This window comes from Echinococcus granulosus (assembly GCF_000524195.1).
Source record: "Echinococcus granulosus chromosome Unknown EG_S00051, whole genome shotgun sequence".
Classification (NCBI taxonomy): domain Eukaryota; kingdom Metazoa; phylum Platyhelminthes; class Cestoda; order Cyclophyllidea; family Taeniidae; genus Echinococcus; species Echinococcus granulosus.
This window is the reverse complement of record NW_020170431.1, coordinates 509,520-523,175: the sequence shown is the minus strand read 5'-3', so window position 1 is coordinate 523,175 and position 13,656 is coordinate 509,520. Positions and strand designations below refer to the sequence as shown.

The window sequence follows — 13,656 nt, the reverse complement described above, 5'->3', positions numbered from 1 at the left end:
TTTTGTGTCCACAAATTTGTCTTTTCTTTGTAGGTTCTGTGGCTATTTACACTGCTAGGAGCCTTCGCTGTTATAGCTGATTCCTTGTAAGTGGGATGAGAATGCATTCTGCAGGTAGACTGAGTAGACTGTATTGTAACATTTGCCACTGCTTAATCAGGATGATAGTAACAATGACAAAATATTTTACATTTCTGTATTTTTCTCGTTTTTTTAGCTTTAGTCCATCCCTGATTGCGTTGGCACGCTCCATGCATATGAGCCAGAACTTGGCTGTATCCTTTTTACGATAATTTTCTCACTTAATTTAAGAAGAGGATTTGGTACAGCCGCTAATTCTTGCCTACAGCCAAATATAATAAATCCATCGGCATGTTGCAGAGATTGCAACCCTTTATATGGGGGATAACAACTTACTCTTCTTGAATGTTTCAGTTTGTTGCCCCGAGTCGAGAGAATTTTTTCATTTCTACCTGGATTAGTAGGGTTAAAAGCCGTCTTTTCGACCTCCTCAATTCAATGTTCTTGTCGTAGCCCTTAAAATAATCGACCCACGTAGAAATACCCGTAGGAGACTGCACTGCTAGGGCTTAGTCCAGACTTCATTGTCCTCAGTGGCCTTTGACCTCACAAATAGTTGGTATCGTAAATAAACTCGGAGTCGATGGTCAATCACAAACACCTTCTTTGTGGTATGCACAAAAACTAACGTCATCATGTAGCACTAAAGCCTTAACAGCTTCCAGCTGCCTTATTACCTTAACCCTTGACTTCAACAATAAAAGGGCGTCACTTTGTTGGCCTTTGGTAACGGAGCACCAGACGTCTTCAGTGCTGTCACAGCCATCACAACTGGTGATCCAGAGGCGCCTGATGAAGGCTTGGGTCTTGGTTTTCTTATGGGTGAGTTTACAATCTCTCCATCGTTGTGGTGAGGAAGGCTGGAAGCCTCAACACACTGAGCGTATCTAGCCGTTTTGAAAAATCTCAGAATTTTAAAAGGAAATAATTTTAAGGATTATCGATGCAAAATCAGAATCCCCCTTTTAGATAGAGATCCAGCCTAGGCGTTATTTCTTATGAACTTCCAGATGCTTATAAATCAAGGTCATTCCCTCGCCTACTTCCCACCTCCCAGTCTGGACAACTAGGGAGACAACAACGATTTTGTGTTTTGCTAATTTAGGATCAGGATTGTTGGTAAACACAGTGACCGCGGGTTTAATTATGATAATTCACCCATTTCAAACTAATCGTCGTCCCTTCATAAAGGATGTGCTTTTCTACATGAGTGCTGTGAGTTGGAGCGCCTCAATTCTCATTCGTCGGTCAATTTATCTCAGCGATTCCATAGGTTAGTTGACCTGAGTTGCACTTTTTTACTTCTAAAATCATTGTAACCACTTGTTCACCTCATAAAAAAACACTGATTTGCTGATTTTTTATCATTGCTTTAGTTCATAGGAATTGTTTCGTTGCCCTTAAAGGGTTGTTAGTTTTAACGCTCATAAAAGGAAGTCATTTTGGAATTAACAACTGTCAGGGTCATAGGTCATTGTAAGTACGGCTAAAAAATCCACAGTGGTCCTGTAGTCCCTCGAATCTTTCCTGAAACTGCAAAAAAATTGTACCAATAAAGATGAAGATTTAGTAGTGATACACAGAATGGACGAGGACCTGGAAACCCGGGAAAGTCCACCTATTAAATTGTCCAGTTTGACAAATTTCGAACCTGTTCTCCTCTTCTGCGAATCGCCCCTGGCATTCCCACTGAAAAATTCCTTGGTTTAGCCATCGCAAGGCTATCAGAGCTTTAACGGTAGGCATTCAACATTCATGGAATCGAGACGGCATTCCATTCCATTGTATCTGGAGTTTGGGGAAGAACTTCGCCCCTCCATACTGCTCAAGACTGGATTATGCCCCAAGACGAATGCATCTTGTATGTCAATTGTTATTCGTGAAAACATAGCATTATATAACTTCGCGAAACTCGAATTCCGCATCCACACCTTCTTGCTGCTCAGCCGCCTATCTGCGCTCCATTGGTGAATAAGATATAACCAGTTTGCATAATTCACGCGTCTTCGAGTGTATATCGTAGATACCTCCATAACAGACCGTTGCAGATACAGCCGAACGAAAAAGAGTCTTATTAACGTCAAAAACGTCAAGAAGACTACAAGCACGTATCTCCAAGACGGATGCTTAAACCCAGAGACTGAAGAGCCCGCGAGGTTAAGTCTACGATTCAATTAATACTAAACCCCAACATCCCTATTATTACTTTACATGTACAATTAGTTTATGATGTTCAGATTTCCAAAACAAAAACGCAACAGGGTTAAAAAAATGTTTTAATTTTAAGTAAGTTTCTTCTCATTTAATCACACCCTTCGTTGGCGATTCTTGATCGCAGTAGCATTTTGATTTTCACCGGGTAAATATTATTTTGCCTTGTGGCACTCAATATAACAGCTACATGCTAAATAAGTCCAGTGCTATCAATACAAATGCCATGTCTCATGCTGATCCACCAATTGAGCCACAATCCCCCAATCGGTTTAAGTGACGCAGTGGAAGCGAGAATTTACCAGTGCGTAGTACTAGCGGACACCGACATCGGCCACGGTGAAGGAAAGTGCGTGTTCACTATGCAAAAAAAACGAGAAAAAAATCATAAAGTACTCGTGCGCAGTTTTCATTCCGATTTTGAGGTCCGGGTCTTCACTATCGATTTTTGGAGGTCACATGCGGGCGATGGTTGGCCAATTAACTGGCACCGCCGCCTAATTTTTAATGGTTCATATTTAAAAAACTACAATTCGAAATATAAAATATATGATTGTGGAGTGTTTTTTGATCGAGGATAAAATTTTTTTAAAATCTTATCGCTGTCAGAAATGACATGAATCAGAAATTATTATTTTTTGCAATTTATGCCCAATTTAATGCCTTTCTAGGTTTTATACTGCTCTACATACTTTATGTGATAACAACTTGGGCAGCCAGCCACATTCATCTAAAGAGGTCCAACAGTCCGATCTACCAACGCTGTGCAAATTACCTTAAAGGCCTTAAAAAATGCACCATATGTAAACGCAATAAGCCAACGAGTAGGAGTCCAGTAGAAGGTGATGAAACGTCATCTCCAAAGGACGCCTGGTGGTTCCGATCTCTATGCGGTCTAATTAGGTCCCGAAGGACTGTTTCTGAATCCCTGGTTTCGGATGACTTTGAACTGGGGTCGAAGAAATCTAACGCGCTTCAAGATAACCATATGGGTGGTCAGAATGAACATTCCTACGTAGAAAACGATGGTAAGGGTAAAGGCTTTTATCACTTTTTGATGGAAATCCGTTTCTTTGGTGCTGCTCTACATTGCCCAAGGTCATTCACACTTAGGCTGTTAGTAGCGGGAGGGCACCATTAAAATCGTTTTAGAGAACACGCATTTTCAAAGTCTTTGTGCTTGATTATTACTCTGCAACCATTAAAATGCCAAATTCTAGCATTTTAACGTGCTAAAACCTCAAATCCTAATGCAAAACAAATCATTCAGTAATCTTTTAAGTCCCAAGTTGGGATCAAATTAGACTAAAAATTGTTTTTGTTCTTCGTGAAAAATTCATTTTCCAAACCACTGCACCAAATCTCTACTCATCCACCTCTATTGCCTATGCTCAAATATCTCAATTAAGCAAATTGAACTTTGCAAACACGTTCAGAAATCCAAACGTTAGGGAACAAAGTATTCTTAATTAATTAATATGGGCAAAATTAGCAAAGTCCTTTTTAAAAAAACACTTGTTTTTGTGTGTGCAAAAAGATTTTCACCTTAAATTGCATTAAAGTGAGAGAGAGGTCCTTATTTGAGTAGAGCTTTGAAGAAATGCATTTTTTAGACAAAAAGCACTTTTTTTCTATACCTACCTTAAATTATCCAAAGTAGCTGAGCATTCAAGTTTAAGGTTTATGGTGTTTGTCCGAATGCAGGATTATATTGTCGGCTACCGTGGTGCATATAAGTGATATGGAAGGGTTTCTTATGAACGTATTTCAAGGAACGAGAATGAAGTAGTAATGGTCTCCTAGGATCTGCATGCTTAAAATATGCGTATTTTTCATTGAGTTTTGAGAGGTTAACACACTCAACAATCTTTGGCTAGTTGCTCATAAATGCAAATGATATGTCAGTTGGATACGGACGACATTCCATCGCCCTATTTAGTGATTACGACGAGACAATTCGTTGAAATCTACTTTGAGAGTATTTGATGACACCCTTTGGTTTCTTGTGTTTAATTAGAGAGACTAAACATTTTTCTCGGTTAAGAGGAGGTTATCAAATTTCAAAATCAGTTATATTTGGATGACATATCCAATATACAGGATAGTTAACATTCGGGAGAATAATTATTGAAAACTTGTCAATTTCCAAAATAAAATCTCAATTTGAATGGTACCCTTCATAAAATGTTGCATCTCTTCACTCTCAGTAAAAATAATCAGTTACCGCAAACACCCTGATCCCATGAGCATCTCCAAAGGCGCCAGTCACAATGGTGACCGTCGTCGATCTTCTCGCATCTTCCCCCGCATCGAGGTCACCGCACCGCCAACGGATAACCATACCGCCGTCGGTGAATCCTCAACAACTTCGAAAACCTCTGCTTCCATTCTCCGGGGTCATGTGGCTCCGTCGCAGGATTTGTTGGAACCGCCCCATCGTGTCCACCACCTCCTCCATCCTCTCACTCCACCACCTCACTACGCTACTAAGTGCATCACACCGCCTTCCAGTGTCTCCCAACGTGGGTCCGCAGTCAAGGTCTCCCATTCTTTGACTGTAGGATCCTCCGTTAGGAAACGAGCCTCAGTGGGTGGGATTGGACTGCGCTCAAGAACTCCTAGCATTTATCAGAGACGAGGAAGTAGACGCATGAGTGCCATGGAGCAGTTGCCTTTTGTAGTTAGATGGATTATTGGTAAGTAGACACCTGATATCTTACTAAGCTCATCCTTTCTTGTTCTAACGGTGACATGACAAGACTTTAACAGTGAGTAGAGTTGTCTCTCTATCAAAAAAGTCTCTGCAATCAAACTAAAATTTCCTATAAAAGTTGAGAGCAGGGTCTCAGTGAACCCCCACTGATATAGAAAATAGACTTCCTCATAATAGTGGATACAGCTGTCTACCAGCGCCTGGGCAGATGCTTTTCTGTCGTCTGACTGTTACTTGACTGATTTTAAGGCCACAATGGATGGGGGAATAAGTAAATCCAACACGACCTCAGCCCTCTTTAAACTTTTTTTCTGTTCTTATGAATGTGTCGTATCTGGACTTACGGAGTGTTGTGAATCACTTCTACGTGTGTGCTTATTTGATCCATTCATGGAAGAATATAAGAGGGAGGATTTCACCCCTACTCTCGATACCACTTCCACAGATCTAAAATCGCATATCAGGACATTGTTTCCCTCTTATTTTAGCCACATTTATGCATAAATTTCCAACCATCTTCACAGTAGGTAAACTTCAAGGGCAGCAGACCTATCATCTTTACCTTTTCCCGTCTCTAATGTCCAGAAAGAAAGTATACGAACACAAAAGCTTTTAAACGCTGCTTCGCTCAACCAAGAGAATTCTTGTTGACCTTAAAGTGAAGCCAATTAGATAACAGCCGCTCAACTGACAAGGCTCACAGGGTTCACGCGCCGTGTCAGGGCGTAGAGGTCATGGGTTCACCATCCGCCTAAGCCTTAAAATAGCGATTTCTCATTCCGTTAGTGAAAAGTTTAATAAGCAAGTGTGCTCCTTCATTCTAGTCAAATGTGGAAATTCCATATTGTCAGTTATTTTATTATCTTCCAGATTTTTAGTAATTTTATTTGCTTTTTTTGGCAGCAAGCGAAGAGACCGAAGGAAAGGACACTGAAGATGGTAAGTGTGAGCGTCTGCTCGATTAGATTAGGAAAAAAGTTTAGTCATAGGAGAAATTGGGCTTTAAATGGAGTATTCTAAAGTAAAAGGAAAAATTTTCAAAAAGGGAAAAAGATTTTTTCGTCCGAACAATGTTTAGTGTTACAATCATCAATTGCCTACACACAATTTGATTTTTTTAAATATCCCCTGTCAAAAAATAAGTATTGGCTTAAACAAAAAAAGGAAAAGTGTAAATATTTTCGTTTTTTTTTCTTGTCTTATTTCTGACTAAAATATAACTAAAATGCATCTAAATATCATGCGAAAGTTAACCCTAGCAGATTGCTGCAGTGCTTAAGTGTTGCATGAGCTCCTCCGAATGGATGGACTTATGCCAGGGAAATAAGGCCTGCTAGACAGACAACTTACTGTTAAGCACTTTTTATTATAAAAATCACAATGAATTTTTCTACATCTATCTCTTAAGGTATAACAGCAGCCCCGATGTGTGTGGATGATAGTGCCAGGGATTCCCAATTAAAAAGTGAGTTTTTTTACAGTCTGTCAAGAGCGATTTTACAATAAGACGGAAGTATGACGAGGATTTGAAAGGAATTTTCATTCATCTATGAAATATTGCGATTTTATGTGCTGTATTGACTTATTCGAATATTCCTGGTATCACGGAACTGTGACTATGTACAACTATATTATTAATTGGAATCGAAATGACTCCCGTCGACGTTATCCCACGAAATGAACGCCACCGGTTGCCTAGGTAGCAAAAAGCGGAGCTCGACACCAACGGCTGAACCAGGAAAACACTTAAAAAACGTACAAATGTGAATATGATTAAAACAACACCAGTCTCTCTCACGTCTGTATGTGTGTGTTAACATCTTCATTCCTTCTCTCTCACTCAATTTCTCCTCGATTTCAGAAAACCTGGAAATTCGAAGACGTCATCGCAACGCTTCCGACTCCACCCATGCAGGTGACCTCGTCTCGTTTCACACCTTCGCTCAGGACATTTCCCAATCGCGCAGTCCCACAGTCTCCTTTCGAGATGATCCCTCATCTCATTGCTACTTTCCCCACTTTCCTCCCACTCACGAACTTCAACGAATTTCCTCTGCCTCCCTTAACGGCCTGGATGACATAGACAAAGCCCGCAGTGCCCAAGCTCACAGCCCCGCTGACTTTGGATCCACATTCACCATTTCCACAAAGGGAAAAAGAGGTATCTGTGGGAAAATTGCCCCCAAAATAGGCGAAGGAGAGACCGAATTACAAGCAGAGGATGAGGAAAAGGAAGAAGCTGTGGAAGATCCATTTGTCCGGTGGGCCAGTCGTGGTATGTGGCATCACCTCCTCTACTGCCTTTGCCCTATAGAGATCTCCGAATGGAATGACTTATCCATCCCCGTCAAATTACTCCAAATTATCCAATCTCCGATTTTCATTCTTTTTCGATTGACCATTCCCGTTGTATATGAGGATCTGGAACCTACGTCAACTTCAACGCCCGAGTCTGCAACTGATGTGAGTGGGGCTGAAGGCATCAATTTGTCTTCTTCCACATATGTGGGGAGAGAGGGAGGTGAACAAATGCAGGCAAGGTCACCAAAAAACTCCTCACAAACGGTAAATGAGAGGGGCGACGAGTTAAGATCAGGCTTGGATTCGCCTCTGGTGGATTTTGAGGATCTGCATGGGTGGTGTCGCCTTCTCAATTGCTTTCAGTGTCTTATCACCCCAATGTTGTGGGTCCTTCTGATTACTGGTAAGATGCTGTCATAATTTTCCCCATTTGACTCAATTTTATTTCCTTTATTGAGTAAACATTCGTTTTACCCATATTTGTTGCTATGTAGCTGTGATCATCATTCCGTTTTTTTTCATTATTCACGCGGGTTATTTAATCGCGATGGCAAACCACAAATTAGTTAGGCATTTGCTTTGCGTCGTGAGTTTTTTTTAGTTAATGACGCGACTATTTCATTTTTCAATTTTACAACTCTTAGTTTTATAATTGAATAAACTTAGATCCGCATTGGTTTCAGACAGTGGTTTTGTAAGAGCTCTAAGGTTTACCGAAATCGTACTAGGACACACCAATACATAGGGATAAGTAAGTATTAGTGAGCAAAATAACGGGGTGGTTGTGAATACGACAGGAAGGCTACACAGTCAGGTAGAAGTACAACCTAATTGCGGCAAGGGGGCTTGTATAGTCAAGAAAAGTATAAAAGAAGTACCCAAGTGCTGGAACATAATGATAGTCGATCCGGACACAGAGCGATCACTAAATTATCCACAGTAATGCACAGTTATTCACTCACTTTTGGGTGTGAAATTTCCCAATTTAATGATGTCATTCCCAGTTAAACTTGGACTTGAGCCCTCTTACATTTCTTCACACCTAATGAAATTTCGTGAAAGAGTAGCTTAATTAAGGAACATTTTCTTAACAGAGGAATTTGTTAAAGGGTACGTCAACAATTTTTGGTCAAATGAGATTTTAAGTAAGCATTACCTATTTTTGTGTTTTTATGTGATTACGTGGGTTTACAAAACGGGTAGCCATTTCTGTGTGCGTAGGTTTTAGAATTACGTAACACGTCCAAAAAGGATAGTCCTTTTTCCTTATCAGTGCCAAATGGCTATGTTTTTGGAGTTTCAGTCCTAACTAAAAGGCTTTTCCAAACATCTCCTCAAAAAGACAATCCTTTAATTTTGGTTCGTCTAAAAATAACAAATCTTTATAGTTAAAGGCGTTGAATTTGTAGAAACTTTCTTCAGCATCTGTTCACTGAAGAATAAATTATGTAGTCAGACTTTGTAACATAATTTATTTTGGGTGTTTGTACTATTTAATAATTTACTGTAGATTGCCACAAAAACCGCCCAATACAAAAATCGTTTGATTCAGAGTTGATTTGATACTTGCTCTCCGTCGTCTTGTCTTGCGGTTTGAGTTTTGGCTTGTCTCCATAGTCATTATTTGTTGATGAATGACAGTCTCTGGCATTGGGGAGTTGTGAGTATGTGAGGCCCCCTTTGACACCTTTTCTGTTGGTGCCGCACAAGTTTGATGCTCCAATTTTCTTGCCTTGACTCTCGCGTCACGCGTAGTTCACACACTTGACTAAGAGTAGATGATTTGGGCTGACAAGAAAGGAATTCTGAACTACTTCTTAATGTCATCCTAGCGAAATAAAATACACTAAGCGTGACAACTTATTTTCCTCCGAGACCGAGGTGGGAAAGAATCAATGCGATGGAATTTTAGAACATTCTAATATCGCCAAAAAAATCAAAAACCAAGCAGAGACTTTTTTTGTTAATTTTAGCTTACTTTTGCTTACATTTGTGGATCAACAGCTGACATGAAAAAAAGGTTCAGTCTCACAATGTGCTTATGAAATGAACTAATCATGACAATATGCAAGATATATCAACCATTTCTTTCCGGTAATAGAAGCTGTTATGATTGAACAGAATAGTATCGCAGAAACATGTTAATGAGAACAATTTTACAGGAATTGACATGTTGAACGTCATTAAGTCGCTTGGATCGATGTTTCCAAAATGCTTGGTTTCATTCTGCCAAAGGGGATCTTTCTGTATTCACAGCTTAAAAAGTGGAAGCTCTCAGGTGTCACCATTTATGTCCATGTTTGGTTATCCCTTAGGAGGCGATTGTTGCATTTGCTATCAACACCAAATTCATGTAACGCCCTGATTTTCTTACCTGAGCCCAAACATCAAAAATACAGCACGGAGTTTGGTGGGAAACGCGTTAAGACAGTGACGGGTAATCCCACGCCATTCGTCAGTATGTGACTTTAAAACGCATCGCTGTCTATTCTTTAGGCGCTACTTTTTTTCTTGTGATGGCTCTACAACTGGAGAAGTGTTTGTTTAAATACCCCCTTTTTCAGTGGGAGGCATACCACTAGGCCTTTACAAAGTGGGTAATTCAAATCTCCCAGTTGTGGTCATAGTTCTCCTCATCTCCACCGGCCTCACAATAACCATATTCGTGACCTCGAGTTGGGATCGCGCCCCCACGCCCTACCATCGACCCTTCTTTGCCACTTTGGGCTTTCTCACCTCCATCGTGTGGATTTATGCCATAGCTCACGAGCTCGTCAATTCCCTGGAGGCTCTGGGCATCGTCTGGGAGATTAGTGAAGCCATTCTTGGCATCACTGTCATGGCATTTGCCAGCTCTATCAGCGGTATGTCACACCGCATTTTGCCGTTTTCACACTACCTACCACCACAGCATTTACTGTGAAGCCTTTTAACTTTATTTCTGGTAGACATGGAATTGATATGCTAATTGGTTGGGTTACGAAGTGGGTAGAGAATTGTCTATGCTATTGTGAATTAAATACTTGAAAACAAATCTAATTTCCTGGGCTACTAAAATGAGGTCTGCAATTGGCCATAACTTATATCAGATAGTCCACGCCTAAGTACCCAAAGTACACGATTTCCTGTTTCAAATCCGTGCCTCAGATCTCATTTAAAAAGGACCAATTCATTTTACGGCGTAAATTAAGCGTGTGGAAGCAAATTTTTCATTTACACAAGCTGTATGACATTATTAGTACAACTGTAAACTCAAATGTTAAAACATGTTTGCTAAAATATGATTTTTGCTTATTGAAACTTTATATAAATTTATTCCAAAAAAGTGTTCTCCATTTTTACGAATTTTATTACACTGAAAGAAAGATTTGAAAAAAAGAGGGAAGAATGTAACTCCAAATGCATGCTTTTGAAATAAACCATGCTGAAAATTTTGTGCTCTGTTAGTACTGAAGATCCCGTGCTGTGTTATCCCTCAAAGCAGCTTTGCTTCAACCGTGCGGAGGGGCTGGAAGGCCAGAGGAATGGGTGCTAAGAACGGAACCCATGCCACTAAGATGGGGATCAAACTTCGGATAATCCAAGTGACTCACTTACTAACGTCTATAAGTGAACCAAGTATTGTTTCCTTCGGTACCGGTCTCCCAATAGTGCGTATCCACTAGCTTTAACATCATGACAACTAAATTTTTTGTTTCTTTACCGTAGTATAGTTTCACGTTACTTGACCCCCAGAGGGGGGGCAAAAGGTTATGCACGTTTTTGAGTTCTATGAGGGTAGTGAGCCGCCAACTCAAAGTATAACAAAGTAGCAGCTTACGTTTCTATTCTCTTGCCCTGGGGCAAGTATGTGTCCGTGGGGTGGGTGGGGGGGGGGGAGAGAGTTTATTTTTGTATCCACAAGCTTGATTGATTGCACGGGCCTTCCTCAACATGCAAAGCCCCGTGACTGGCGCTAGCGCGAGCGCGCACTATTAACTGGCTTTGACTTTGACATGACATGGCATGCAATCAGGAGGCACGCGATACTACTGCCTTTGGCTCCGAGGCTAGGCAGTTTAGTGAGTGGGTAGGTAGGTCAGTCCCGTTGGCATTGCATTCACGCATGAGTCTTAAGCTCTCCTCACCTTCTTGAGCCTTTAAAAATCAACCGTAATTTGACAAAAGAAAGCTTCTAAATCAACGAAGGCTGTAACTTTTAGTCAAGTTTTTCGACACTATGATAACAGTGGGAAACAGCGTTGGGAGAAATAGAGTTTTTAACCGTTACTGGTATTGGTATTTTATAGCCTCTCCTCTCTTTTAATTAAGTAAGTATGGAGTCATTTAGACATTTAGAGCTGATTATGCATCAATTATCTCATTCTTCATTCCCCGATGCCTCAAAACAACGCGCTTCCCTAATCAACTACACCTTCAATGCTAACGTCCAATATATGTGACGCCCCAATGTTCCTGCCTGACCCCTTAGTTCCCCATATACTGCAATTTGTATAAGGAGAGACAAGCAAAATAAAGACAGTCTGCACATTATAGGCGGCCGCTACCGCTTTCTCTTTGCAATCCTTGTGTAAAACTTGTTTCTGCCTCGTAAAATTCATGCCTCTCTTGTATAGACAGTGCATTTTATGTAAGAAATGCACGCTATCTTTTCCTAAGTTAGAACTCTGAGTTAGGCAAAACTGAGGGAAAAGCGGTGGATTTGAATTTACGCATATTTTGTGGGCACGAGGCATCACTAGGCATACCCAATGACACCACCTTTTTAGACCTCATGTCAAATTCCCTGTTGGCACACAACGGTTATCCTCGAATCGCCTTTGCGGCCTGTATTGGCTCACCACTCTTCAACCTCCTCATCGGCGCCGGCGCCTCCTATACTATCAAGTTGGCTAGGTCTGGTGACCACACAGCAGATGTAAGTTGGAATTTAAACACTAGCATACTACTAATATTGTATTTTTAGCGGCATATTCTCGACTATTTGTCAAGTGTAAATAGAAACTTTCTTAATCTTTTAATTAATCAAATGATTAGAGGAAACAAATTTAATTATGGTAATAATTTGAAATAAATACGAAAAAATTAGGATAGGAGTAGGGGGAAATAGTAGTTGGATGCATTTGAACCCGCCCTGTAATTGCATCCGTCGAGCAAACTTTTCACATCATCGTTGGATGAATGTGATTGCGAGCCTTGTGTGCTAATTGCATCTGGAGAGAAATGGCGCTCCATTATATGTTTAGCCAGAACTGACAGTTTTGATGGAAGCTGTCAGCAGCATAAATTCTCCTTCATCATCATGTATATACTCAGTTGGGGGATAAATTTACATCCCTAAGAGTCACCCTTGGATGAATAAGCCTGCCAGGGGTTCTGCTTGTGTAACCGGTGCAAAGTGCTTCTAACGTGAGGCAGTAATTGTGATTTTATTTCATTACCGCTAAATAAATCTTTAGGTCAAAGAGTACTTTTGGATGATACTTTAAAGTGTTACTTGAGTCAATGAGATAAAAACATTTTTGTACCACCTTTTCATCCCCCTCATACCACTGGTGGGTAAAAAGCAGTGGGTGTTGCAAAAAAACCAGTGCTGGACGCCTTGACCCCTAGGTCACCCGCTTTCATCTTCACCCCCCTCCGTAGATGTCCTTCACCCTGACACATGTGCTGCTATTCTCCTTCCTAATGGGAGTACTTACCACGAATCTGGTGGTGGCATTTGCTACGGGCTTTCATATGCGTCGCGTCTATGGCATTTGTCTGCTCTGTGCCTACGCCACATTCATGATGCTCGCCATCCTCGTAGAGGCCGATGTCATTGAGCCACCCACCTCGTGGCATCTACTCACTGGCACCGAGTAGGCATTCTATATCCTCCTCCTTCTAGATCTCTCTGTCCTCATTCAACTGTGATTTTTTACCTCCCATGCCTCACCTGAACGCTATTCCCTCCTGTTGCCTTGTCCCCCTTTCCCACTCCCTCCCTTCCCTCCTTTTTTTCTAGGCAACACCAGAGACAAATCGCTATGCATTTTGTATATTCTATATATGCTATCCGAAGTAGATGCTTCTCATACATTAACTTCCTCCTTTTACTATGTTTTGTTTTCTGGACAGAGGTGAATAAATACAAAGCAGAAGGAGAGAATTAGGGGTTTAGAAGCCCCTCATTTTTCCTACCTATCACCGGTGATCTTTTCATTAAAGAATACTAAATTTAAGGAGGTTACTTTTCTATTCAACAACCCAAGCTTGTGTCTGTACTAAAAAAAGGCCACATTTCAAAGGTCACTTTACGTGAAGCCATTGTTGCATTCTTGACTTGTGAAGGTATTTAGCCTTTGGGT

At 40.8% G+C, this 13,656-nt stretch overlaps 1 protein-coding gene across 1 annotated transcript in view; it reads left to right on the top strand. All coding sequences in view use genetic code 11, as the record gives it.

Annotated features, from left to right (window-relative positions):
• EGR_06145 (Sodium/potassium/calcium exchanger 6) overlaps positions 1-13,171 on the top strand; it is a gene marked incomplete at both ends in the record, with an annotated part of 15,089 nt that extends 1,918 nt beyond the window's left edge. Inside the window, 10 exons of the mRNA XM_024495394.1 lie at positions 786-903; positions 1,139-1,354; positions 2,964-3,320; positions 4,500-4,814; positions 4,854-4,988; positions 5,909-5,944; positions 6,867-7,709; positions 9,871-10,170; positions 12,076-12,224; positions 12,953-13,171. Of these exons, the coding sequence (XP_024350225.1) occupies positions 786-903; positions 1,139-1,354; positions 2,964-3,320; positions 4,500-4,814; positions 4,854-4,988; positions 5,909-5,944; positions 6,867-7,709; positions 9,871-10,170; positions 12,076-12,224; positions 12,953-13,171 (2,688 nt within the window). The remainder of the gene's footprint in view (positions 1-785; positions 904-1,138; positions 1,355-2,963; positions 3,321-4,499; positions 4,815-4,853; positions 4,989-5,908; positions 5,945-6,866; positions 7,710-9,870; positions 10,171-12,075; positions 12,225-12,952) is intronic.
• Between the last annotated feature and the right edge of the window lie 485 nt (positions 13,172-13,656).